At 42.9% G+C, this 25,827-nt stretch overlaps 1 protein-coding gene across 1 annotated transcript in view; it reads left to right on the top strand.

The window, feature by feature from the left end:
• The window catches only part of LOC135104504 (uncharacterized), a 142,206-nt gene that overhangs the window by 111,733 nt on the left and 4,646 nt on the right, over positions 1–25,827 (top strand). The window contains exons 5-6 of the mRNA XM_064012069.1: positions 22,532–22,668; positions 23,768–23,873. Of these exons, the coding sequence (XP_063868139.1) occupies positions 22,532–22,668; positions 23,768–23,873 (243 nt within the window). The remainder of the gene's footprint in view (positions 1–22,531; positions 22,669–23,767; positions 23,874–25,827) is intronic.

Below are 25,827 nucleotides of genomic sequence, written 5' to 3'. Positions count from 1 at the left end.
TAAATGATGAAGGTCTGCGAGACTGAGACAGTGAAGAGGTCAAGGAAACAGTAGAGGAGTATAAGGGAGATTAAAAGATCAAAGAGCCAGAATACGAAAAGGAGACTAAGACTGAATCACTAAGGAAGGAAGTGCAAAGTGAAGAAATGCAAAGGTCGAGAAAGGAAAGAAAGGACAGACGAAGTAAAAGACTCGGCAATGAAAACCTGAACAGCTGGAGGAGTCAAAGGTCACACGCTGTCACCCCATCATTAGATTGACCTTTTATAGCCAAAATAATGTTGTGATGGTTTCTTTTGAATGTTGGAAATATAGCAAGGCTTCCATCTTTAAATTTACTTTTGGAAAATTAGTCCGGTTATTGGAGTTTTAAGGTTCGTAGAGATTTCATTATTCACATTTCTCCATTTATTGATCCTTTACCATTTTTAGGATATAACTCTGATCCTCCGACTCCTGCTAAGACTTGGGAACTTCATAACTTTTCAGGGTAGGTTATACTTTAAATACGTATAGTTTTAAGCCAGTATGCGGTGTTTTTTTTTTTTTTTTTTATTCTTAATATATTGGTCTATTAAAGTCCACGAATACCTAGCACTATCTGTACACTGACTATTGATTTCCTTTTAAATGTAATGATCATAAATAGAAACATCCGCTCATCTGTCAAATTACCGTCCGTCCATCTGCCTGTCTAGCCGTCAATCTGTCTCCCGTCCGTCTATATCTGGCCGTCCGCCCCGCATCCCCAGACTCAATGTGACAACACGAACACGTATTGATCTTATGCAACTTTCTCTCCATTGCCCTTCGTGCGTTGGGCGGCCGTGGTTGCACCGGTGACTGACCGAGACCACCTTTGGCTTTTGCATGACAGTACTAGGAGGAGTGGTGGTAGCGACGACAGTAGGAAAAAACAGGAATAACAAAACAACAACAAAGCAACAATGAGTGGCGGTAGTATTAGTAGTAATAGCAGTAGTGCTATTAGTTAGTAATAGTAATATTAGTAGTAATAGTAGTAGTAGTGATACTACCTAGTAGTAGTAGTAGTAGTAGTAGTAGTAGTAGTAGTAGTAGTAGTAGTAGTAGCAGCAGCAGTACAGCAAATATACTAATGATTATAATATTAATGATAACAACAACAACAACAACAACAACAACAACAACAACAACAACACTCTTAGACCAAGCCTTTCAACACCGCAGCCTCCAATTACGCAACACAATGACTGCCGCAACATTCAAAGCGCTGACATCCACACACACACACACACACACACACACACAACACAGCACGGCGGCGGCAACATTCCCAAAGCAACAGCGTGTACAATTAATGCCGCTTTTTAACTCGTTAATCTGCTCGCCATTACTCATTAATTAACGAGGCAGCACGCTTGTCTGATTGGTGGACGGCAGCAGGCAACCATGGAGAAAGAGGGGGAGGGAATTCAAACTCTTGTTCTCTCAGCCTACACCTCACAGCCTGCACCTCCCGGCCTTCCGTCTGTCCCTTAACCTTTTCACAGTTGTGCAATATTTTTTCATAATCTTCTATAACTTATAGACACAATTTTCCCACAACAGTTTCTTAAGTATGTAGTTCTGTAGCCTAGGAAACTACGATATTAATCTTGTATTATATTTTTTTCTGTGTTTAATACTTTCTCATCATCATCATCATCTACAACTTTTTAGACTCTTCCCACTTCAGTTTCTTCAATATATAATATTGTAGTTTAGAACAGACGATATTAACATCCTTTTCTGTCTTTTTCTGAGTCCAATATTTTCTCATAAACATCTACAGCTCTCAGACACTTTTCCCACTTCAGTTTCTTAAATATGTAGTTCCGTAGCTTAAAAAAGACGAGATTGACCTCCTATTTTTTTTTTTTTTTTTTTTCTGCATACTCGTATATGCAAATCGTGTTTTTTTTTTTTTCACAGTGCTTTTAATGTTAATGGAGCATGTCCGTACCAGTTAAAGGATTATAACATGTGATGAATAACCGCGATGCATTAATGATGACGGGATAACTTGTCACATGGTCTCGGCAGGAAGGAAGAAAATACACATAACATGCATAAGGCCAGGTAGAGCCGCCCTTACAGGTATCAGTTAGGTGACCTGTCTGTAATGTTCACCTTCCGATCTTTCTTGTCATCTGCATCGTGCGTCACCTTGTGTTGTCTTAATGGCTGTTCTTCCTGTATCCCGTTCTCCTGCACATGGTTTATTAGTAGCAGTGTGTTCGTAGTTGCAGTAGATGCTTTACTTACAGATCAGTTTTTGCTCTTTGTATTACTTGTACGTGATGATGGAAGACTAATAGAAGTAAGAGTAATGGTGGGCATAGCGGCTCAACTTCATCCAGTAGTTTGGCGTTCTGATGTATATCGACTAATTAAAGAATTTATTCATACGGAAGAAAGCATATAGCCTACAAGATGCGATAAAGAGGATGAGAACTGATGTAATGCGATCATGAAAAAAAGATTACGGTAATGGATATCATCTTGCTTTCTAAATATTCATCTTCAGACGTACTATATCGAGTGATCATGAAAAAAAATAAATAAATCGCTATTGTACATCACCTTTCCTTTCATATAATTCATCTACAGACACTATCTGGTATTTATTTATGTAGGAGGGAAAAGAAGTTACTGATCACCTTTGCTTTCTAAATATTAACCACCAGACGTACTTTGTGTTTGTTTGTTTGTTTGTTTGTTTGTTTCATTTAAATGCAATATCATCTCCCTCACTGGCTGTGTAGCGGTGGTCCTCCTCGTGGGTATCATCTGGGTACCCGACAGTCCTCAAAATACTGGATCTTTTGTACGAGTAAGTAATTGTAAAATTCTTTCTCATATTAAAGTTCTCGGACAGATTGCTTATTCATAGTTATCCGATTACACTTCCACTTTAATCACATTAATGAGGCTAGTTATACATTAACTGGGATTGAGTTAATTGGGTACGTTTCCGGTTCAGAAAGATCTGTATGCTGTATAAAAAGGGAAGGTTTGAGAACCATTAATGTAGAGGTTACGTAGACGCAATTTTTTTCTCTTCATTGGTTTAGTAAGATCATTATGGCTTAATGGAGACTCGTTATTTTATTACCCAAGCTATAAAAGTTTTGTTTGCTGGCGTGCCCTTCATTCTAACTTTCCAAGGCACTGCGGTCTCTTTATTTGCATTATCTCACCTCTCAGTGTTTTCGTGGAACAGTTGATTGCGCCAATGCGCATTGTGAAACTGCGCATTGGTGCAATCAACTCAGTGCTTGGATGGGGCGTCATCACTTCGACTGACGAGAAGTTCGAGCGTTATCTGGTAAGCTCGAGGATCACAAATAAATTCCAGGAACCAAACAACTATAAGTCTCGCAGCCCCGCCAGGCAGCCCTCCTTCCTCCCCCTCCCTCACTGCCTCCACCAGCTGCCGTGATTGCGGCGCGTCGCGACTCTCGTGGCATCGAGCCGAGCACTGCTGCAGATCCGCCGTGACCTACACCCCGAGGGCACGAGTGTCTGGACAGCTGGATAAAAGCGACGGGTTTTGCAAGTTGCATGACACAAGAGTTTTATGACTATTATTATGACTGCATGAGTTTCCTCTTTCGTTATCTTAAGAAACGGAGCAAGACCACTTAGGGAACTTTACCCCAGGCTGAGAACCCTCGCCCACTGGCCCAAGAGCGCTGCTCCCCCTCATCCATCGAGGGGAGGACGCCCATAATGTGTCCTGCATCCAATAAAACCTTTGCCTTAACGTGGCATTACAGCTGCGTCACTCTTCTCTGTTGCCTCACGCTGGTAAGCAGGAAATTAAAACTCATGACATATTCGTACAATGTCAGGATTTCCGTTGAAGCCTACTCCTCCTCCTCCTCCTCTTGCTTCTCCTCCTCCTCCTCCTCCTCCTCTTCCTCCTCCTCCTCCTCCTCCTCCGAGAAGAGCTGTGTGCCCCAGTGACCTGAGCAGCACACTACGATAATTTCTTTCACCGGCAGCAAAGCGTCCTTGAAGGACGTCTTGCCGATGATGCTTTTCACGAAGTGCATTTTGGTGCTGCCCAGCGCGGGGCCTCGGCACACCTGTCACCTGTCCGTCACGCATCACAAGCCATCACTGAGGAGAAAACCTTGAGAATTCTGTCGAAAACCTTCATGTAGAGATTTTTATTATTACCAGTAGCACGTTGGACGCGTCACCTGCCGGACATCCAAGGACACCTCACCGCCATACCGCTCACTCCTACCATTCCTCTCCCTTCACCCCTCTCACCTAATATCCTCCCTCTAACCCTCCCTCCCTCCCTCCCTGCCTTCCTCATCTCCTGCCGCGTGCTGTCCTATTACAGATCACCTTGATGCGCCGCGCTTCAGAATGGAATTTCCGCTACAATGTCCCTGGAGTCTTGATATTGCAGAAGGCCGGTGCCGCGCCCATACCTCGGTGTCACCTCCACGACGCCGCGCACGCCCGCCCCACCTCCTCAAAGACTTTTACCTCTTTGTTATTCATGGATTTTAGCGGCCTTTGTTGCGTGGCGTATTATTGCTCCTACTCAACACGACACATTGCGACGTGAGTGAAGCTGGTGGTGACGGTAGTGATGGTGGTGGTGGTGGTGATAATAATAGTGGTAGTAGTAGTAGTAGTAATAGTAATAATAATAGTGGTAGTAGTGACACTAGTAGAAGTGTTCGTTGTTGTCGCTGTTGTTTCTGTTGTTGTTACTCTTAACTCAGGCAGAGCAGCAGAAGCAATATCAGCAGAGGCAGCAACAGAGGCAGCAGCGGCAGCAAAATAAGAAAAACCAGAAGCAAATCTTGTTAGTCTTCTGTCAAGCAACAAAGACGGAGGAAATTGCTTTTGCATTTTTCTTTGACCTTCACACCTGCCAGTCAGCGTCCGTGTGTCTGTCTTTCAGTAAGCAATGGACGGCATTTTAAAATAAGGAAGGGAGAAAAGAATTAAGGCGGTGCCAACCCTCTCCCCTCCCACCCCACCACGCCCTATCCCATGCCCCATCTTCACCCCCGCTCCGTATTCCACCCCTCACTCCCTCCTTCCCTCGTTCCCCAAGACTCCCATTCCATCCCTCCCTTGCTTCATACCCCTTCCGTCTCCTCTCCTTCCCGTCCCCGTCACACTGGACCCTGTTCCACATTTTTTGTACTATGCTCCTTCCGTTTTATATCCTTGCTCTTTACTTTCCTGCCTCTTTGCCTTCCTCCCTCCCTCCCTCCCTCCCTCCCTCCCTCCCATTCCTCGCACTCCCAGACGCCCACTCACTTTTCCTCACCGTCTACGCACACTTTCAAGTCTCTATCTCAGTTCCCAGTCTCGCTACAGTGACGTATCACATGAAAGTATTGCATTCACAACTTCTTGTCGAGCAAATTACTCTCTTCGTTTCGCCTCCAGCATCGTGTTCTTTTTGTCCAAGATTCAAGTCACTCAATACCTGTAAGACCCTGAGTGTCGGGTATAGATATATATTTGCAAACGTTCGGTAGTCTTATTTCGTTTCTTTTTTAAGACTCTCGTGAAAGTTGTTAGGATTTTGAAGAATGTTTTCATTATTTCAGTGATACTTTAGCCCTGCACCATTATTGAGGAAAGGCATTCGTGAATTAAAGAGTTTTCAAGGGTGTTTCCATGATTCTAATAGTTTGATAAGGATTCTGCACCATATTCTCAAACGTCTAGTCATCTTATCTCGACCACTTTTAAGACCGGAGTGAATTAGAGTGTTAAAAGATGTTTTTGACGATTCTAATGATGGTTTAATAAGAATTCTGTGCCAGCAATGAGAGAAAAGACATCACAAGAAGCTAACTTCCTTGTGTGGTCTTTCAAAATAGTCATTACGAAAGCACCAAAGCGTTTAAGAAGACGAGACTCGGCCCGCAGTTGGCTTGCTGCTCGAATCGCACACAATTCAATTCATTTCGTTCAGCGGAGCAAGAATGAGTGAAGCGAGTGACTGATTAGTCCTCCACGGCCGCCTTGAGTCAACTTTGCATGTGTAATGAAGAAAATGTCGCGCCTCTCTTTTTTTTTTTTTTCTTTTAGTTAGTGAAGAGAATTGACGAGCGACAGTGAAGAGATAGAGAGAAGAGAGAAAAGAAAAGGGACAGATGGTGTGGATTTAAACAGGCTCAGAACCTTGATAGTGAGCGAGGCATCTTTTCACTGGCGTCTCGTGGGGTGTGTTTACCTGAGTGTTGTTGTAGTCTTGTTTTCTGTGTGTGCAGGATTGGAGTCAAGGTTGAGGTGGTATCTTGTATTTACCTAGTTATGGTGGACGTGGGAAAGAGGAGTATAGTTTAGTCGTGTTGTGTGTGTGTGTGTGTATGTGTGTGTGTGTGTGTGTGTGTGTGAGCGGGTCCATTAAACATTCAAGAGATCACATCACCGATTCTCAGAGGGAAGTTTCTCTCTCTCTCTCTCTCTCTCTCTCTCTCTCTCTCTCTCTCTCTCTCTCTCTCTCTCTCTCTCTCTCTCTCTCTCTCTCTCTCCACACCTCCATTGATCATTAAGCTGCAATATTGAACTCATGAATACCAATGACGAAGAGGAGGAGAAGGAGGAGGAGGAGGAAGGGTAGGAAGAGGAGGAAGAGGAAGGGGGGAGGAAGAAATGAGAGAGAGGAGATGGTGGTGGTGGTGGTGGTGGGAAGGTGAAAGAGAAAAGAGTAATTTCTTTTTTCTTCTGCTACCGTCCCTCATCTCTTCCCGCCTCCATCCTCTCGCTCCTCTCGCCTCCTCCCGCCTCTCATCTCCTCCCGCCTCTCATCTCCTCCCGCCCGTCAGCTCTTCCCGTCGCAAACTTCCTCCCGTCACGAACTTTCACCTTTATTCTCTTCACTACCTTCCATTTAACCGTAAACAACCTCATAAGGGTCAACACATCTGATGCTGCTTGTTTCTTCATTTGAGTTCCTTTGGGTCCCTCACCTCCCGTTCCCAACCCACTACACACCTCCCGTAACAAACCTCTTGCAGTCACAAACTTAATATCTACACCATCTTTACCCTCCATCTAATCGCAAACGAACCTTACAAGATCCCCCACACATGATGCTGCTTGATCGTTCCTTTGTGTTCCTTTGTGTATGTCCCTCACCTCACCTCCCTTCCCATATCCGATCTCGCCCCCTGCGTTGCTTCATTACTCGTGGCGCTCCGTCTCTTTATTGCTCTGCGCCGCGTTCAAATGACACTCTGCCGGACACATCATTAATGCACATTATACACGTGTCGCTTCATCAAACCTGAGGACGGGGCGACGGACGAACTGGTTATTGTTGTGACGTGTGATTCCGCTGTGGCGATTCGGACTGGGAACAGAGAGAGAGAGAGAGAGAGAGAGAGAGAGAGAGAGAGAGAGAGAGAGGGTAGAGAGTAGTTTTTTTTCATTTTGTGTGTTTGTCTGCGATTGTTGTGAACATCAATAGAGAAAGAAACGGGTAGAAAACAGCGCTCTCTCTCTCTCTCTCTCTCTCTCTCTCTCTCTCTCTCTCTCTCTCTCTCTCTCTCTCTCTCTCTCTCTCTCTCTCTCTCTCTCTCTCTCTCTCTCTCTCTTTTGCCTTTCCCAAATATCACAAATATCAATAGAGAAAGAGAGTGGTAGACAGTAGCAGTGTTCCTCTTTCACTTTTTTTTTTTTTTTTGTCTTAGCGAGTGTTATGAGCATCAATAGAGAAAGAGACATGTGGAGACTAGCTAGCGGCGTTTCTCTTTCTCTCTGTTTCTTTTTTGCCCTAGCGAGTGTTATGAGCATTAGTATGGTAACTCAGCAGTGTGTCTCACAAAGGCTGAGCAGCGCATAATGAAGCAGGTGACATTAAGGTTATTGTGCCCGTGTGTAGGAAGTGGCGGTGGTCGTGATTAGTTTACTCAGAGCAAAGGTTCTTTCTGTCGTCGGACTTAAATGAGATAAATGAATAAGAAAGATAAAAGGAAGACTCAGGTTGAAGAAGAAGTGCTATGATAATATTACCACGTTTTCGCTTCAGGTCTTCTTTGGAGAAAATGTAACAACTAAAATCAGACTAGCTGTTGTGTTGAATATTCTACAGAATGTTATACTGGATCTCTTGAAGCTGGAGAACGACTTGAAAACAGACAAAAATGCCACTAGGGACGTCTTCTCAAGCGTTTCATCTCTCATTGAAGTTAACGGGGTCCTCAAGTAGGCTTTCTTAATGATAATGATAGTTTAACAAAGACTCTGCTTTTTAATTAGAGTTATAGGGATTTTAAAATGTTTTCGTGATTCCATTGATAGCTTAATAAAGTCTGCATAATCAACGGGGGAAAACACCCGTGATAATAAGTCAAGTGGCCCGTGAACTCTGAAAATAGTTCTTGTGAGAGCCCGCAGCGTTTTTTTCTTTTTTTTTTCGATGCAAGAGGAAGAGAGGATGTCTTTATAGATACGAAAGCAGACCATTTTTATCCGAGTGTTAAGATTTAAAACACAGGAGTTCCAAGAAAACAGAAATCTAGTTTTATGATATGAAACCATGACCAATGAGCTATACAAAATGCAATGTTGCATGTCTTGTATGGAAAAAGAAAAAAAATAGAGAGAGAGAGAGAGAGAGAGAGAGAGAGAGAGAGAGAGAGAGAGAGAGAGAGAGAGAGAGAGAGAGAGAGAGAGAGAGAGGGAGGGAGGGAGAGAGAGAGAGAGACTGACTAATTGACTGACTGACTGACTGTTTGACTGATAACGTATGATTGAATAAATGACACTTTGACTGAGTGACTAACTGACTGACCAACTGAATGAATGAATGAATGAATGAATAACCAATTGACTGACTGACTGAATAACTAACTCGATGTTGCGCATATATATATATATATATATATATATATATATATATATATATATATATATATATATATATATATATATATATATATATATATATATATATATATATATATATATATATATATACACACACACATTCAAATCGTGTGGAAATGAAAGGAAACACCAGGTTTTGTTCTTGTAGTTTGCCATCATGGAAGGCATGATAACCCTTCTAACGCCATTCTTTGTTCTTTTTGTTGCCCCCAGGCCAGAGCCCCTGTTACATAAAAAATAGCTTTTTGTCTAGGAACGTCTTATTGCTGCAAAGACTTGGCATAGAAAGATGGCATTCATGCACCAGTCATACAAATCAGTAGCCACGCAGGAAACACGCAGCATCTAAACTAGAGCAACTTCAGCGAGGCGCAGGGTGGGAGGAGGGGGGAATGTCGGATGGGGACAAGTCCTGGCCGTGATTGCCTCGCCCGTCGATAGAATTGAAGGAAATGGTAAACAGTTTACGGAAGGGACAACTATTGCAGTGGTCCTGAAGAATGGAAACATCGTAACTATTTAGTTTGAATCATTGTTGTCTAGTAATGGGTGTTGCCTAACAATAGACAAACCATACAGGCGGCCATCACCCCCAAGTGGATTGGTCCTACTGACTGGAACTAATCTACAACTTCCTGCCACTCACAACTATATAAAGGCCCGTATTCTGAAACGCTTTGCTCCCTCACCACGACTATTTACAAAGCCCACAGAGATGATTAACCGGGTTTTCAAGACTATTTCTCCTGTTAATAATGTAGAAATCTTATTAATCTGTCATTCGAACCATAAAAACATCTTTAAAAAACCTGTATAATTCCAAATAGAGCCTTTTGAATGTAATGGAGGTGGAGCACAGATGTGTTTCAGAATACGGTCCAAACACATACGTACAATGAACAGATTTTTATTTCATTGTGCGCGCTGAATACCAACGCTTCCAGAAACATTGCAGGACGACAGTGAAAACAAGTGAGAGTCGATCATTATGTGAAATGCTCGTTAAAATTGGTTCCCACGGACTTATTAAACGCGCCGGGCTGTGTTCTATGCATTCCGAGGCCCACGAGCTGTATAGGTTTTAGTTTTCATCAATGGCATCCTTGTTATTGGAGGCAAATCTCCTATAATGCGATTGACAAAACTGCATCACGGTTCTCCGCGAACGTAAAATTGTGGAAACGCTTTTTTTCTTTTTAATGAAGAGGAAGCTTCCAGTTTTGCAGCTATTCGAGGCGTGAGAGAGAGAGAGAGAGAGAGAGAGAGAGAGAGAGAGAGAGAGAGAGAGAGAGAGAGAGAGAGAGACTGCCTAATTGACTGACTGACTGATTGTTTGATAATATATGAATGAATGAATGACACTTTGACTGAATGACTAACTGATTGACTAACTGAATGAATGAATGAATGAATGACTGACTGAGTAACTAACTCGATGTCTGCCTGGCTACCTGACTCACTGGGGGCCTGTTAAGGGTGTAACACAACAGCATCAGTCGGCCTGTCGTCACGAGTGGCCAGTCTCTGCACGCATGTATTGTATCACTAATGTTGCGCGACCAGCGTGGTGCAGCAGCTGGCCAGGGACGTCAACACAGTAGCAAGCGGCATCCATCAAAAGGTGCTTGTTGCTGCTGATTGTCTGTTGGTATTGTGGCGAGTGGTTTGGTGGTTTGGTTCTGGTTCCGCTGACCCTCGACTTCTGGATTCGTTGCTTCGGATGCCATGAGAGCGAGCCGAACGATTATTTTACGGGTATTATTTCCCTAGACGATTAACATAACTAGTAGAATATATACGGTCTTTTCGTTTTTGTTTTCATAATGGCGTCGAGATTCTTGTGTGTCCTTCAGAACCGTAAAGTAGAGAATTAGGCCCATATTCTGAAGCACTTACTTTACACTCTCACCACGACTATTTCCAAACGCTACAGAGATGATCAGCTGGGTTCTCGAGAATGTTTCTTCCCTTAATAATGTAGAGATCTTGTTAATCTGTCACTAGAACTCTAAAAACACCCTTCAAAACTGTAACTTCAACTAAAGGCTTTTGAATGTAGTAGAAGTGCAGCGCAGAAGTGTTTCAGAATATGGTTCTAAAATTCAAGAATTCGTAGCGAGGACAGCAGCGTCAACTGGCACTCGCGCGTCACAATGCAGTGCGCGGCTCATTGCCACCCACGGGAGAGTACGTGACGCGCCCTCTTATCGTGACTGGGACGCTGAGGGAGGAAGAGGCGGCGCCAGCAGACTTAAGTAAGCTGCGCGCACACACATACACAGAGAGAGAGAGAGAGAGAGAGAGAGAGAGAGAGAGAGAGAGATTAGGGTAGTCATCAATACATTTTTTTTCCGAATAGGGCAATAAGTCAGTGAAATGAACTACTAGAAGTTATGTGTTTCTGAACAAGATTTCTACGTTATTAACTGGAGGAACTCTCTTGTGAACCCGGCTTATCATTTCCGTGGCCTTTGAAAATGTCGTGGTGAGAGAGGAAAGCGTTTCTGAGTCCGTGTCTCAGGAGATCAAGAGATTGGACGTAATGATGTTAATTCAGTCCTGTAGAAATAGATAACTGCAGGAAGTCAAAAAGGGCAACGTGCTCTTTCTTTCACTGTCATTACCTAACAACAACAACAGCAACAACAACAACAACAACAACAACAACAACAACAACAACAACAACAACAACAACAGGTCACTCGGGACACGCCTGGACGCCCTAACGAACCCCTAGTACTTCAAGTCCCCCTGCCTCTCTCTTTTTGCCACAGTGACCAGCATCTTTTACAACATTACAACAATAAGCAAGGCTCACCTAGAGTCTTCCCTGAACTCCTTAACGAGCCCTCAGTACCTTTCTTCAGCCTCTTGTGTTCCTTTCTCTCTTGTCAGTCGTGCTGCTGCAGTAAGCAACCCCCAGCAGCAGTGTGACGTGTTTTCCAGTCCTTCCTCATTATACTTTCACGCGTGGCCTCACCGTCACTTTGCCTCCTCAGGAATGGTAATTATGACACCGCCCCACTTTGTTTCTCGGTGATCGGCTGGTGGGGTACTGCTAGGATATCGAGGCTCCTTCAGGTTACCTCCTCAGCAATTGTTACAGTTTCTTCATGGCAAACAATTCTGTCCATTTGGTTCAAGCTTCATATTATTTATTGCAAGTATAAATGTTTTAATGTAACGTTATCATTTGTTGGTTTGGTGATCGAAACCCACACAATTTCTTTGATTCGTAAAGGCAGCGCACCTGTTACGTTTGTCCAGGCGTCATATTCAACCAATACAAGCGTAAATGTTGTTAGTCTTAGTGGCAGAGTCAGTTGTTGGCTTGTCGATTGAAACAGACAGTTCAGTTCATCCTTCTCTCATTTGTAAAGAAAGAGCACCTGTTGCATGCCTCTTCCTCACACATGCACGCCCTTCCCTTACATATCCACCTTTTCCTGCTTAAGAAACAAGTATTGGTGCACACGTCTAATCCGCCACTCATTCTGCTTTCCTGTGCTCTCTTTGCCCTTTGTAGTTGCCAGTTGCAGTGCTGGAGATTGTCATAAGTCTATAGACCTTATATACAGTTAGGCCAATTAATGAGTAAAACAAAAATTATTCCCTCCAATGAAAGCTTTAATCACTATAACTATTGTTCACCTTCTTATTCGGGTACAAAGACAGATACAAAATCAGTTTATACAATTTTCCTGGTTCTTCACCGTCGAGTTTGTGAGTTTTCGTATTAAAGAGGTAATGAGTGCGTTTACGAGGCGCCCCAGACAGCAGCGTTGCGACCCCAGGCTACACCCACACTCCAGGGAATACTTGTACCCGCGTCACGCCTGGCCCCGTGTATCTTTCTCGTCCCTCCAGCCCTCGTCCCTCACCGCCCTTCGTCTCTCTCCAATTCTTGTGCGCCTCCAACCGCGTCCTTCTCCATCCTCATCCTTTTCCATCCCGCGTTCCCATCCACCTTGCGTCCTCTTTAGAAGGGAATTACGTTTTACAAACTCACGCACGAGGGTCACATGAAAGGGCGGATAAAACGTGGCTCAAACGCTCCAAGGGTCGCACACACAGGAGGAAACACTGAACTGCGACAAATACATCAAACAAAGCAGGCATGTGTGGGGCACTCGGCCTTAATGAAAACAACACAGATACAAATCCCAAAAGGTTGTCAAGAGACACAAAAATGATAAACATTGACAGAGCAAAGAACTCGTTGTGCTTATATCTATCTAGCTGTTTGTCAGTCTTCTTATAACTCTATTTTGTAGCTATGATGACGTAATAGCACGTACATAAGCTTTAGAGGTCCCCTGACAATCAAAGGCTACGGACAGAGCGAAGCCTCGAGCTGTGTGGAAGCAATAATAGTAGACATTCATTACGACTACAGCTACGACGGCAATCACAAGCAAATAAGAGTGAGTTTATGGACTAAATTACATTTCTTTTCTTATTCGCTAAATATATCAAACCAGGGAAAAATCCATCCTGGCATTCGCTGGCACAGTGTTCACTAACGTCAATATCCAAACCTGTTGAAACTTCCTAAAACGGATAGTGACGATTGAATAACACAAGACGATGTTTATTTTTTATTTATTTTTATGCAAGAGGGACAGGGACACTGACCTAGAGCAAAAAAAAAAAAAAAAAAGTAATAAAAAAGGTTCACTGAAGTTGCCAGTCCCTATACAGTAGAGTACAGTCAAAAGCAAAAAGGGATCATGCGAAATTTGAAAAGCTTATACGAAGATAAGGCCTTTGTCATATTGAACCACGTCTGAAAAGCGAAGAAGACCCGCCATATCCGACATCCCACTTCAAGACTTCCCGATCACCATTTGCATGTACTAAACTACGTGTGAACTTCCATCAACCTGCAGCGAAACATTTATGGAAAAGATGCTGCCTGGTGAGGAGCCGGAGCGTTGCGAGCATGTAGTGGTGTGTTGTGAATTAAGACAGCGTGAACTTAATAGTGGAGGCAGTGGACTGGTGTGAGGTGGCGAAGCGTAGAAAGTTGTGGAGTGATATGGAGTGGAAAAGGGAAGTTGGGCCGCGATGTGGAGGAAGCGAGGGCAGATGGTAGTAGTCGGTACCTTTTCATTATTATTAAACGTTCACATGGCCAGAAAGCTTTTTCTTTTGCATATTTTGTTGAAAGCAATGAGTGATTCATAGTCTGTACTCTTTTTAAAATTATTCTTTCGTAAAATTTCTTGGGTTCTCTTTCGTCACCAGTTTTATGACTTAGCCTTTGATTACCATCTGCAAAACTATAAAGTTCATTAAATGAGTAAATAGATTAATGATTAACTAATCTATTAAAACACACACATTTGGAATCACCAGTTAATACAACTCGAAAGTCAAGAATGGAACAACACAGGACACAAAGGAAAGCAAGAAACACCAACCATATCACTTAAAGTGTAACGAGCATCCCTCAGGCCACAAACAGACTCGGGTGACGGCGGAGCAAAACAAGGAATATAATACGTACGTGTGTGTGTGTGTGTGTGTGTGTGTGTGTGTGTGTGTGTGTGTGTGTGTGTGTTCTTTGTGTAACGTTAGCGACTTGAGGCAAAGACAAGAGATGTGTGTGTGTGTGTGTGTGTGTGTGTGTGTGTGTGTGTGTGTGTGTGTGTGTGTGTGTGTGTGTGTGTGTGTGTGTGTGTGTGTGTGTGTGCAGCATTTCATTACCGCTTTGTTAATGTTTCCTGTTGAATTTATGTTGCATTGTTCTCGTCCAAAACACTGTTCTCGACGAAATCTACTCACCGACTTAAATAATAAGCATCTAGTTACTACTTGATGAAAGGAAAGGAAGATACAGCAAGGAAGGTGAAAGCATAAAGTTTCTTTTTTTCACATTTCCGCTTCGTTGTCATATCTATTCTACTACTGAAGAGAAGTGTGTGTGTGTGTGTGTGTGTGTGTGTGTGTGTGTGTGTGTGTGTGTGTGTGTGTGTGTGCATGCAAATAAGAGATCATTTATGTAGATGTTGATCTTTAGGTCAGGTCAGAGGTCACGACTTGGCGTCATATTACACTTTCCGTTCCAGATCCTCAGTAACAATTGTTTGGTGCTACATTCGATAGAGGTTTGCGAACGGAAACAAACATGATGTCTATTCCCTTTTTTTTTTTTTTCCTTTTTTTTTCTTCTTCTTCTTCTTCTTCTGCTTCCAGTCAGCACAGAGAAGTGTAATCAAATATCGTAGAAATTATTTTGCCATCCAACGGCGCTCTTCAGCTTATAATCAGCTTAGAGCAGTATAATAAAACAACATAAAGAGGACCTTGCCGTCGGGTCCCTTCTGCTGACAGTCCTTGGTGGGGAATTACAATCAAACATCCTAGAAATTATTTTGTCATCCTACGGCTCTATTCTGCTTGTAATCAGCTCAGGGCAGTATAATTTAACAGCATAAAGAGGACCTTGCCGTAGAAACTCCTCCACTAACAGCTCTTGATGAGTAATTGCAATTATACAATCTAGAAAAGGATCTAAAGGCCTGGCGCTGTTTGTTGTCCTTTAAACAATGATGAATAATATCTCATCACACTGCACTCAATTCCCGAAGGCGGCTGACGCGACATTCCCGCCCACAGAGGAGGTCGTGCCGCATCTCTTGTCCCCCACGACTCTGTAGCCATCGACCCCTCCCACCAGCGGCGGTCGACGTAGTGTTTCTCTCCCATAAAGCGACGCGGACTGGAATGACAGTAACTTGCGACCTCAGCGGTGAACTATTGAACCTTTTATGAATATTAGAAAAGTGGAGTTCCTTCGGGTATTACTTTTGGGAGGGGTAGGAGGAGGTGGTGGTGGTGATGGTGGTGGTGGAGGGATGTGTGTCGAGGTGGTTGGGTATTTGCCTCTCTCTCTCTCTCTCTCTCTCTCTCTCTCTCTCTCTCTCTCTCTCTCTCTCTCTCTCTCTCTTTCTGGAAAGTGCAAATATCGTAATTTTTTTGAGAGGGAGGAGTAAAAAGGAAGAAGAGGGTTGTGTTTGAGGTGTACGGCCTTATTCTCTCTCTCTCTCTCTCTCTCTCTCTCTCTCTCTCTCTCTCTCTCTCTCTCTCTCTCTCTCTCTCTCTCTCTCTCTCTCTCTCTCTCTCTCTCTCTCTCGGTAAAGATAGGTGACAGCTTCGAGTGGCGGTGGGGACATCATCAGGTCTCGAGATCAAAGCCCACCTCGCACCGCCAACTTTCCCCACACTGCCGAGAGCCTCCAGTCCCTTCCTTCGTCAGCTGTGGCCTCGCTTGCTTGCTTACGTGGTCTGCTAGTGGTGTAAGACCCGAAGAAAACCTCACGAGCTTGTCAACACCCTACTCCTGTGATGGAAGGCGAAGGGAGAGAGGCTCGTGTCTTGTGTGAAGAGTTGCGAGGCTGGCAGGCAGTGGGCGTTGTCTGTATGTTTTTAGAAGTGTTCGTGTTTGAAGGCTGAGGGTGTTGTGGTCGTGTTTAGTTAGGGCTTGAGGCGAGACAGAGACAGAGTGAGAGAGGGAGTGGGGTAAAAAGGGGGGGGCAGATGCAGTAAAGACAAACATCAAGTCCATTTTAACTTCACACTTGTTTCATCCACCAGCCGTTCGCAGGATGATTGCAGGGAAGCTGCGTATGCGGTGGTCTGAAAATGAAGGAAGGCATGTAGGAAAAATGTGATGAAGGTCTCTCTCTCTCTCTCTCTCTCTCTCTCTCTCTCTCTCTCTCTCTCTCTCTCTCTCTCTCTCTCTCTCTCTCTCTCTCTCTCTCTCTCTCAGCGTTATCATATTTCCCCTCAAAAGAAGTCCCAAAATAGCTTCCATACTCAATTTATAAAGAAAACAGTATGTTTACCTCCCAAAGAGAAGGGAAAGTCATCTCTTCCCATTACATACCAAACATAAGCCTGATGTATTCAAATTGTAAGGAAAACCTCATCACGGGGCAGTTTCCTCGTAAACAAGGCTTAATGTTACATATTCACATTATACTCGCACGTATACACCGCACAAAAATGTGCTATAATGCTTGCCCATTACACACACAATCCCTGCCTTAGCTTCACTCTCGCTCAAATCCCAGTTTAATATACGCATTCCCTTTACAAAGACGACGCATTGCAATATAAAGCCTCCAGCAGTAAACTCTCGGCGGAAGACAATCCACTGCTATATTGATGAAATGTTGCATGAGGCAGAGGCAGAGAGAGAGAGAGAGAGAGAGAGAGAGACCCACACACCAGCTGGTACCTGCCACCACCACCGCCTACACCACCGCCAGCTGTTGTGCGGTAGGCTCCAGGCCACCGCACACTTCACCAGCTGCCTGCCTGCCTGTCCTGTTGTTCCTGCTGTTGTTTGTCATAATTCATGTTGCGGTCGTGTCACATCGCAGCGCTGCCGGTTTAGTGTCTACCTAGCCGCGCTGCTCTGCCGTCGAGAAGGGAAAAGAAAATGCTTGCGTTTGTGGGAGACGTAATTAAAACGGGAAAGGTGGGCTTGGAGGAAGGTGGAGACGTGAAGGATTGCTGCTGGGCGTGTGTGGCGTGTGTGGCGTGGGAGTACAAGAAAGTGTGGGTGCAACAGTGAGGGAGACGAACGTGGGATGTGAAGGAGGAACAGAAGGAAGTGATGAAGGCGGAAGGACAGGATGAGGTGATGAAGGAAGGCAGAAATGACTGCGATCTGCGGGAGTGACTGAGCAGAAAAGAGAGAGAGAGAGAGAGAGAGAGAGAGAGAGAGAGAGAGAGAGAGAGAGAGAGAGAGAGAGAGAGAGGCCGACTGAAGCGACAAGTGATACAGGAAACGGAGAGCAGGCGGCGACGGAGAAATATATATATAAAAAAAAAAAAAAGAAAGAAGAGAAAAAAAAACTGGAGATCGACAGGAAATCACTAACTTGTTTATATTCCAGCAAATACACACACACACACACACACACACACATAAGCCAATTGTTCATAAATCCCTAAGCCTCAATAACAGAAGCAGCTTATGTGATAATAGCATAGGGAGAAAAAAAATAGCAACTTGAATCCGCACGAGGCCTTTGACTATATCGTCCCTTGTCCCCACAACGCGTCTGGCCCCTTGAAAAATAATGATCTACGTAATTATTGCTATTCAAATACTGCAGCTGATAATCCCGCCATCAGTGTGTAATTACGGCGCACGTATTCAGGGAGCCAGCCCAACCCAGCCCAGCCCAGCCAGACCAGCCATTCAGCCAGCCATCAAAACATTAATAGTAATCGGCGTATCAAGTCTTGTGTAAACGCGGTGACTATTTTGAGTGTTTTTTTTTTTCTTTTTCTTTTTTGTGTGTGTTTTTTTTGTGTGTGTGTTTGGTCTCAGTGTCTTTTGCTTTTGCATGTGTTTGGTACGAGTTTGTTTGTTTGTTTGTTTGTTTGTTTGTTTGTTTGTTTTTTGCATGTGTTTGGTACGAGTCTTTTGTTTTTGCGTGTGTTTGGTACGAGAGTCTTTTGTTTTTGCGTGCGTTTGGTACGAATCTTTTGTTTTTGCATGTGTTTGATATGAATCCTTTATTTTTTTGCGTGTGTTTGATACGAGTCTTGTTTTTTTGCGTGTGTTTTGTCAGTGTCTTGTTTTTGGTTGTGTTTGGTTTTTAGCTTGAATAAGAATGCCAGCCAGCCAGCCAGAGAGAGAGAGAGAGAGAGAGAGAGAGAGTTGATGTGCACGGGCCTGAGATATGATAATGGTAATGTTGATGGTCGGATTAGATAAGGAGAGGAGGACGAAAAAGGAGTAGGAGGAGACGGCGAAAAAAAAAAATGGGAGAGAGAGAGTGCAAAAAAAGGAAGAAAATACGAGAGGTGATTAGATATAAAGTGTAACCAGGTATGAAATAAGGAAAAAAAAAAAAAAAAGGAGGTGGAGAAAGAAGGGTATACGAAAAGATGAGCGCAAAGAAAGAGTAACAAAGTGAATTAAGAAAAAAGAAAATTGTTGAGATGTGAGAAATGGTTTGATATGAAATGTGGCAGAAAAATTGAACGGGGGAAAAAATGTAGAAAATGAAAACAAAAGAGAGAAAAGGAGAGAGGGAAATAAACTACGAAAAAGATGAGAAACAAAAGAGAAAAAGAGAAAAGGGGAAACAAAGGAGAAAGAGAGAGAAAGAAGAGAACAAAAGTATCAGAGAAGAGAAAAAAAAGAGCGAGAAGAGAGCAGAAGGGTCAGAGAAGAGAGGAAATAAGAGAAAGAAAGAGAAGAGGAATAAGAGAGCAGGAAGATCGGAGAAGAGAGGAAACGATAAAAACAGAGAGAGAGAGAGAGAGAGAGAGAGAGAGAGAGAGAGAGAGAGAGAGAGAGAGAGAGAGAGAGAGAGAGAGGAAATTAATAAGATGATCAGAGAATAGAGGAAACATAAGTGATGAAAAGAGAAGAGAAAGATAGAGAAGGAGAAAAAATAATAGGAAAATGAAATACGAAAAAGAAAAGAAAACAAAAGAGAGAAAGAGAAGAGAGGAAACAAAAGAGAGAGAATAGAGAAGAGAACAGGAGGGTCACCAGCATCAGCACATCACCACACACTCCGTTGCCATTAGACTTTTGTGTGTTATTTATTGCCCCGTTCAGCGCTCCACAGTCGTGTATCCTTTGCGAGGGTCAGGGCCTGAAGAGACTAAAATTCCGTGTTCTCAAACGTTCCAGTGTTTTATCTTTTATACTTTTAACATTATCTTGTAGAAATTGGCGGGATTTTCATGGGTGTTCTCGTGATTCTTATTATGTATCCTGCACTTTTAATGAAGGAGGAAAATAAAGCGAAAACACTGAAGGTCTCTGTTCTCAAATGTTCCGGCGTCTTGTTTTTAATGCTTTCAACAGGATATGGTAAAATTTGTTGGGATCTTCGCTGGTATTCTCGTAATTCAAATGATGTACGAGTATATAGTATAATGAAAATCCTGCACCTGTATTGGAAAGAAAAATAAACACTAGAGGTATCTGTTCTCTATCGTTCCTGCGTCTTATCTTTAATGTTTTTAATCCTCTGACTGCTATTTGGCACATCTTTCCTTAATTATTAGCCACTTTGAGACATCTGTTCTTGTTCTACAGCCACCTCCAAGCATTGTACTAGCCAGAAGTTACAAAATATATTCCTTTATCCTATTACTTCTTGTGGATGTTTATGAAAATTCCATGCATTTCTTTTAGTGCTGTGAGTTATTGCATATCGTTGTGAAAGAGTTAACAGGCTCTAGTAGAAATTATTGGGGAGAGTCCACGGGCGTTCTCGTAGTTCTAATGATATACGTAATTTAACTTTAATAAGCCAAAAACATTAGGAGAGACGAACTAGTATCCTGTAGATATTACTGGTATTTCCACGGACATTCTCAGGATTCTAGTGATACATGATATAGTAGAAATTATTGGGGTTTATAGGAATTTATTGGGATCTTTAATACTTCTAACAGGCTCAAGCAAAAATCGTTTTGGTTTTTACAGGAATTCTCATGATTCCAATGATGTATGTACTTTAATTAACAAAGATCATGCACTTTTAATAGAGGGGAGAAACATTATAATCGAAATAATCGTCTCTGTGTCCTTTGAAAACATGAGTAACCTTCATGAAAGCGTGAAGCGTTTAAGAAGACGGGCTTGAGAACACTTGGGGGCTAATGACGATGGTCCAGAACAATGTGAACAGCAATAACTATTTGGCAAGAAAGAGACGACATTGCGACGAGGGAAGATTAGCCGTTTATTACTTGTATCGATATCATCGTTACTTTTTATTCAAGATTTATTTTGTAACAGAAAGAAGAGAGGTTGTAACAAGAAAAGATTAGTTCCCCATTACTCCTATTTATACCACTGTTAATTTTTAAGACTTGTAACAGAAAGAAGAGACTTTGTGACAAGGAGAGATTAGTCGTTTATGATTTTTATCTATATTATCGTTACTTTTTGTTTTAGGACTTGTAACAGAAAGAGGAGAGGCTGTGACGAGTAAAGATTAGTCGTTTATTATTTGTATTTAGATCATCGCTACTTTTTATTTGAGACTTTTTTTATTACAGAAAGAGGAGAGGTTGTGGCGAGGAAAGATTAGTCGCTTATTGTTTGTTTATCATTTTTATTTTTAATTTAAGACGTTTGTTACGATACAGTAACAGACTCAACCCTTTCAGCCACCGCCCTCAAGTCTCAGTTTCCACGTACGCCCAGATAAGGAGCTTAGAGTATATTACTGCTCCGGGAAGTATATAGTTGTCTCAGCGAGGAGTTACGTGGAAACAGAGAGAGAGAGAGAGAGAGAGAGAGAGAGAGAGAGAGAGAGAGCAGATTGAATATTATTATTAAATTTTCGTACTTTACAAAAACATACCGAAACGTGAGCGGCAAGGAAGGAGTTAGAACAAAAAAAAAAATCACGGCTTACCATAACAATCTCCTTAACTGAACCCACCACGATAACAAAATCATAACAATCACAAGGCATCGTTCAGTAAGTCACATATTCAGTTTCGTTTGATGCTTCCCGTGGATTGTACAAACTGCAACAGGAATCAATGCCAGGAAAAGAGAAGCAAAGACCAAGCACACAACAAAACAGGTCGAGCCGGTACTATTGTGTTCAGTCTTATGGCCAAGACACGCGAACAGGGGGAAGAAAAGTGAGAGGGAAGAAAGTATGTAGTTTATATATATATTCTGCTGGTTAAAAGGGAAAATGTTTTCTAAAGGAAAAGAAATCAGCGGTAATGAAATGTACTTGAGAAAGAGGGAGAGAGAGAGAGAGAGAGAGAGAGAGAGAGAGAGAGAGAGAGAGAGAGAGAGAGAGAGAGAGGAGAGAGAGGAGGAGGAGGAGGGAAGTGTGAATTCTGATTTTAAAAAGAAACAGGGAAAAAAGAAACGAAACAAAGAAAATAAGGAAGAGAGAGAGAGAGAGAGAGAGAGAGAGAGAGAGAGAGAGAGAGAGAGAGAGAGAGAGAGAGAGAGAGAGAGAGAGAGAGAGAGAGAGAGAGAGAGAGAGGGGGGAGGGAGGGGAGGGAGACAGAGACAGACAATGAATGGTCAAGAATGGATGAAGGAAAAATTCTCTACCACACTCACTTACGGGAAAACATGAGATCGCTGATCCAAATTGACTAGGAAAAAAAATGACAAATCCTGTCAAGTGAAGGAGAAGAAAAGTGGCGTTGTTGCTCACAGCTTTGTAGAAAATATGAGCCGGGTCTGAGCTGCAAGCAGGCGAGGCATCAGCACCGTTAATTTCTCTCTCTCTCTCTCTCTCTCTCTCTCTCTCTCTCTCTCTCTCTCTCTGTAGATGCTGTGTTGTGTTACTCTATGCTTTTCAGGCTTTTATTTTCTTATTTTCTCCTTCTTTCTATCTCTCCTCCTCGTCCTCGTCCTCGTTATTGTTCTCCTCCTCCTCCTCCTCCTCCCCCCGTACTCATCCTTTTTTTCATCATAATCATCATCTTCATATTTAGCTTTATCCTCAGCATTATTTTTTTCTTTGTGTTTCTTCTTCGTCCTCAACCTCGTCTTCTATGCTCAAACCATCCTCCTTCGCTGCCATTTTTCACATCGTCCCCTGTCCTCAAACCCAATTTACTCCCAGGCATTACACGTCCCCATCTTGCCCCACAGGTAATGGCGATCCAGCCTCCGGGGAGACCATGGTACACACCCCTAGGGACCCTAAGCCAGGCAGCACAACACACCGCCAAGAGCAGCCCAACAGCCCGCCATCCCGCCAGGAACACACCCGCAGCAAACCCAGCTCTGTAAGGCACCAGTTCCTCTCATCCACAGCTTATTGTTTGCTATAGTAGGACAGCTGACATTGTATATTTATCTAGTTGTTTACCTACTTGTATTATACTCGTACAGGGCTTGAGCTATTCTCTCCATGCCTATGTTTATCTAGTCTCCCCTTCAGTTGATGCAAGTACACTTCTCACGGCTATCATCTTTTCATATAACCCATCCCAGAAATTCGTAGTTCCACAGGGAAATTGTACTTTATTTTGATATTCAAGCGTCTTCCCTCTATCAACTCATTCTTGTGTATTCTCAATTATTCAGTCTCTCTTTGATACAACTATTACTGCTGGAGAGAGAGAGAGAGAGAGAGAGAGAGAGAGAGAGAGAGAGAGAGAGAGAGAGAGAGAGAGAGAGAGAGAGAGAAAGAGAGAGAGAGAAAGGGGGGGAGGAGATGGAGACAGGGAAACGGAGACTGAAGGACAGAGGATCAGAGGCAAGAAGCAGACCTTATGGCTCAATGTTATCGTAGGCTGACTTCACTCACTTTATCGGCTGCCGTAGCTGCCTTGTTGACATCTGAAGGGAACTAATCTGGCCAGCAGGACCTTATCCCTATGGCCAGACCGCACCTTTTAATCCCTCTGTGATGACGTGTTGTGAGTATTCCCTCCTAATTGGACTTCAGGATTCCCCAAACACAGACGAAAGCTGCAGTTACCATCATGAAAAATGAATATTAAAATTATTTTTGTATAGGTGTCACATGTATTTCTATCCGAGGTATTCGCTTTCGGATGGTAAGTATATCGGAATTAGGTTCGTCTTTCAACAAGGAAAAGGACCTGTGGGCCTGTTCTGCCTACCATTTTCTCCGGAAAGACGCGAGTATCAGTTTATTTGTTACTGTGAGTTAGGAAGTATGATATGTTCCGGGTTTCGACTAAATATAACAGGTGTGTCGAAGTGAGGATTTCAGTCTGAAAATCACAGTCCCCGATAAGAGTAATTACACTGACAACATCCTTTATGTCTAATTCTCCTACTTCGTTCATAAACTTGGGTATTGTAGCCAAGTGTGCGTGCGTGCGTGCGTTAAGACATGAACCTGTTTGTCCCCAGGGAGGCGAGGCGGCCGGGGATGACAGCAGCGTGGACACCGTGCTAGCGGCGCTCGTGGACTACTCCAAGGACCCCAAGTTGTGGCGCTTCGTGCACAGCGTTGTCGGTAAGTGTGCCTCCCCGTGGCGTGCGAGGCCCCAGCTAAGGCACAAACTTTATTTCCAATTTCCCCGGGACTTTGTAAGGGTCCTTTATTCTTTTGCAGTACGTAGTGTGGGAGGCACTTGGCCGCCACGCCGTGTGATCCTCAAACATGCTTGCTCACACTATTCCGAGTATTTGCAGAGCGTGTAGGTCGAAGGTGCCACGGCTTGCCCTACACTTTATGGGTGCGAGTGAATAGACTAACGTTTACACGGTGAAAGGTGCGAGCGATGGAGAAGTGGGATTAAGTCGGTGAAAAGGTGGTGTGTAGGACTTGGTTCGCCCGTGAGATTCTGTCCTTGCCGGTTGGCTGTGTTTCCGTTTCACATATGCTCGCTCGCTCGCTCTCGCTTCATCCCCCTCCCTCCACTCAATCTCTCTCTCTCTCTCTCTCTCTCTCTCTCTCTCTCTCTCTCTCTCTCTCTCTCTTCATTGATGCTGCAGCTGTGAGATTTTAAATGGTGTCAATGCAGAAAAAGTCGCTGCTTTGTAGCAGTCAAGTACAGCATGGTACTGAATTACGAAATGTCCAATACCATGGAAAAAAAAAAAACACAGGTACCCTAGTCATTTTCAGAATCGGGCTGTGGGCATTCCAATTCAATTAACAAAACGTAGACTATTTTGATCGCCAGAAACAGTGTCTATGAGTGAAGGAGATCTTATGGGTAGTTATCAGGATAAAGACTGAACCTTCTCTGTCGTCAAGTTAAATGAACGGTAGCAAATACCAGGTAAGTGTGAGTACTAGTGGTGGTGATGGTGGCGGGGGATGGAGGGACAGTACGGCACGCACGGCTTAGCGGCGCTCGGCATCATGAACTGAAGTGAAGAATCCTTTTGAATTTTGTACGAAAGTAAAGCAAAAAGTTGTTACTGACATCAGTTACTAAAATCGTTCACAATACTGTGATGTGTTTCGTTAAATACATGAAGTTTACAAGATATAATGAGACCTAAGCATAACCACACTACAGTAATGCAAAAGTAATGAAGACAGCGAATATCCAGCCGTGGTCATAACACAAACGACCAGTTCAGTCATTAAAGGTTTACGACCGCTTATGAGCTGCGGCTGCGGTTGGCGAATGGCAGTGTAGCTCATTTTCAGCATTTTTCACGAGCTTGTCTGCTGCACCCTGTGAGTGTTAAAGTTGTGTATTCCCAGTGGACCCCCGTGAAGCCTTCGTGCATCTGCTGCCTGCTTGCTGACAACTGTTTTGCTGAGTTGTGAGATACATTTTTTTTTTTTTATTGGTAAATTATTATCTAATCTTTTCGCACAGCTCCCATCACTTCTCGCTTTTTTTTTTTTTGTGGGGGGGGCCAAGATGCAAAGTTTACCAATGTATCATGACGTTTCGGAAAAACTTTTCGTTCTTCCAACAATTACAAGAGGGGCAACCAGTGAGGTGCTGATAACACGTCTTTTTTTTTTTCTTTTTTTTTTTTACATCGAGAAATTACGTTATTGTGAAACGAGAATATAAAAATCTCCTAGATCTTGGAAAATATGTTCTTAAAATAAGAAAGCTCAGTTTGATTATTCAATATGGTAAAGAAGGCAGTGCCATTAATGATGATAAAAGGCATTTTGGCAGAATCTCAGACAGTAATGGATGGAAATGGTCCATATTTAGTTTACTGCATTGCTGCATGTTTGGCCTCCTTTACTCTCTTTACTTTGTTCTGAAAGGATATTTTCCCTGATAAATTTCATTAAAGCGAAACAAACAAGCAGTATTAAAAAACGAAATGTTATTACGGAAATATATATATATATATATATATATATATATATATATATATATATATATATATATATATATATATATATATATATATATATATATATATATATATATTGGAAAGTACCATGAGTAGTATTTATGTAGCACGTGTTATCATTGTATCCT

This window comes from Scylla paramamosain, chromosome 1 (assembly GCF_035594125.1).
Source record: "Scylla paramamosain isolate STU-SP2022 chromosome 1, ASM3559412v1, whole genome shotgun sequence".
Lineage (NCBI taxonomy): Eukaryota > Metazoa > Arthropoda > Malacostraca > Decapoda > Portunidae > Scylla > Scylla paramamosain.
The sequence above is the reverse complement of the archived record's forward strand: the minus strand, read 5'-3'. Positions and strand labels throughout refer to the sequence as shown.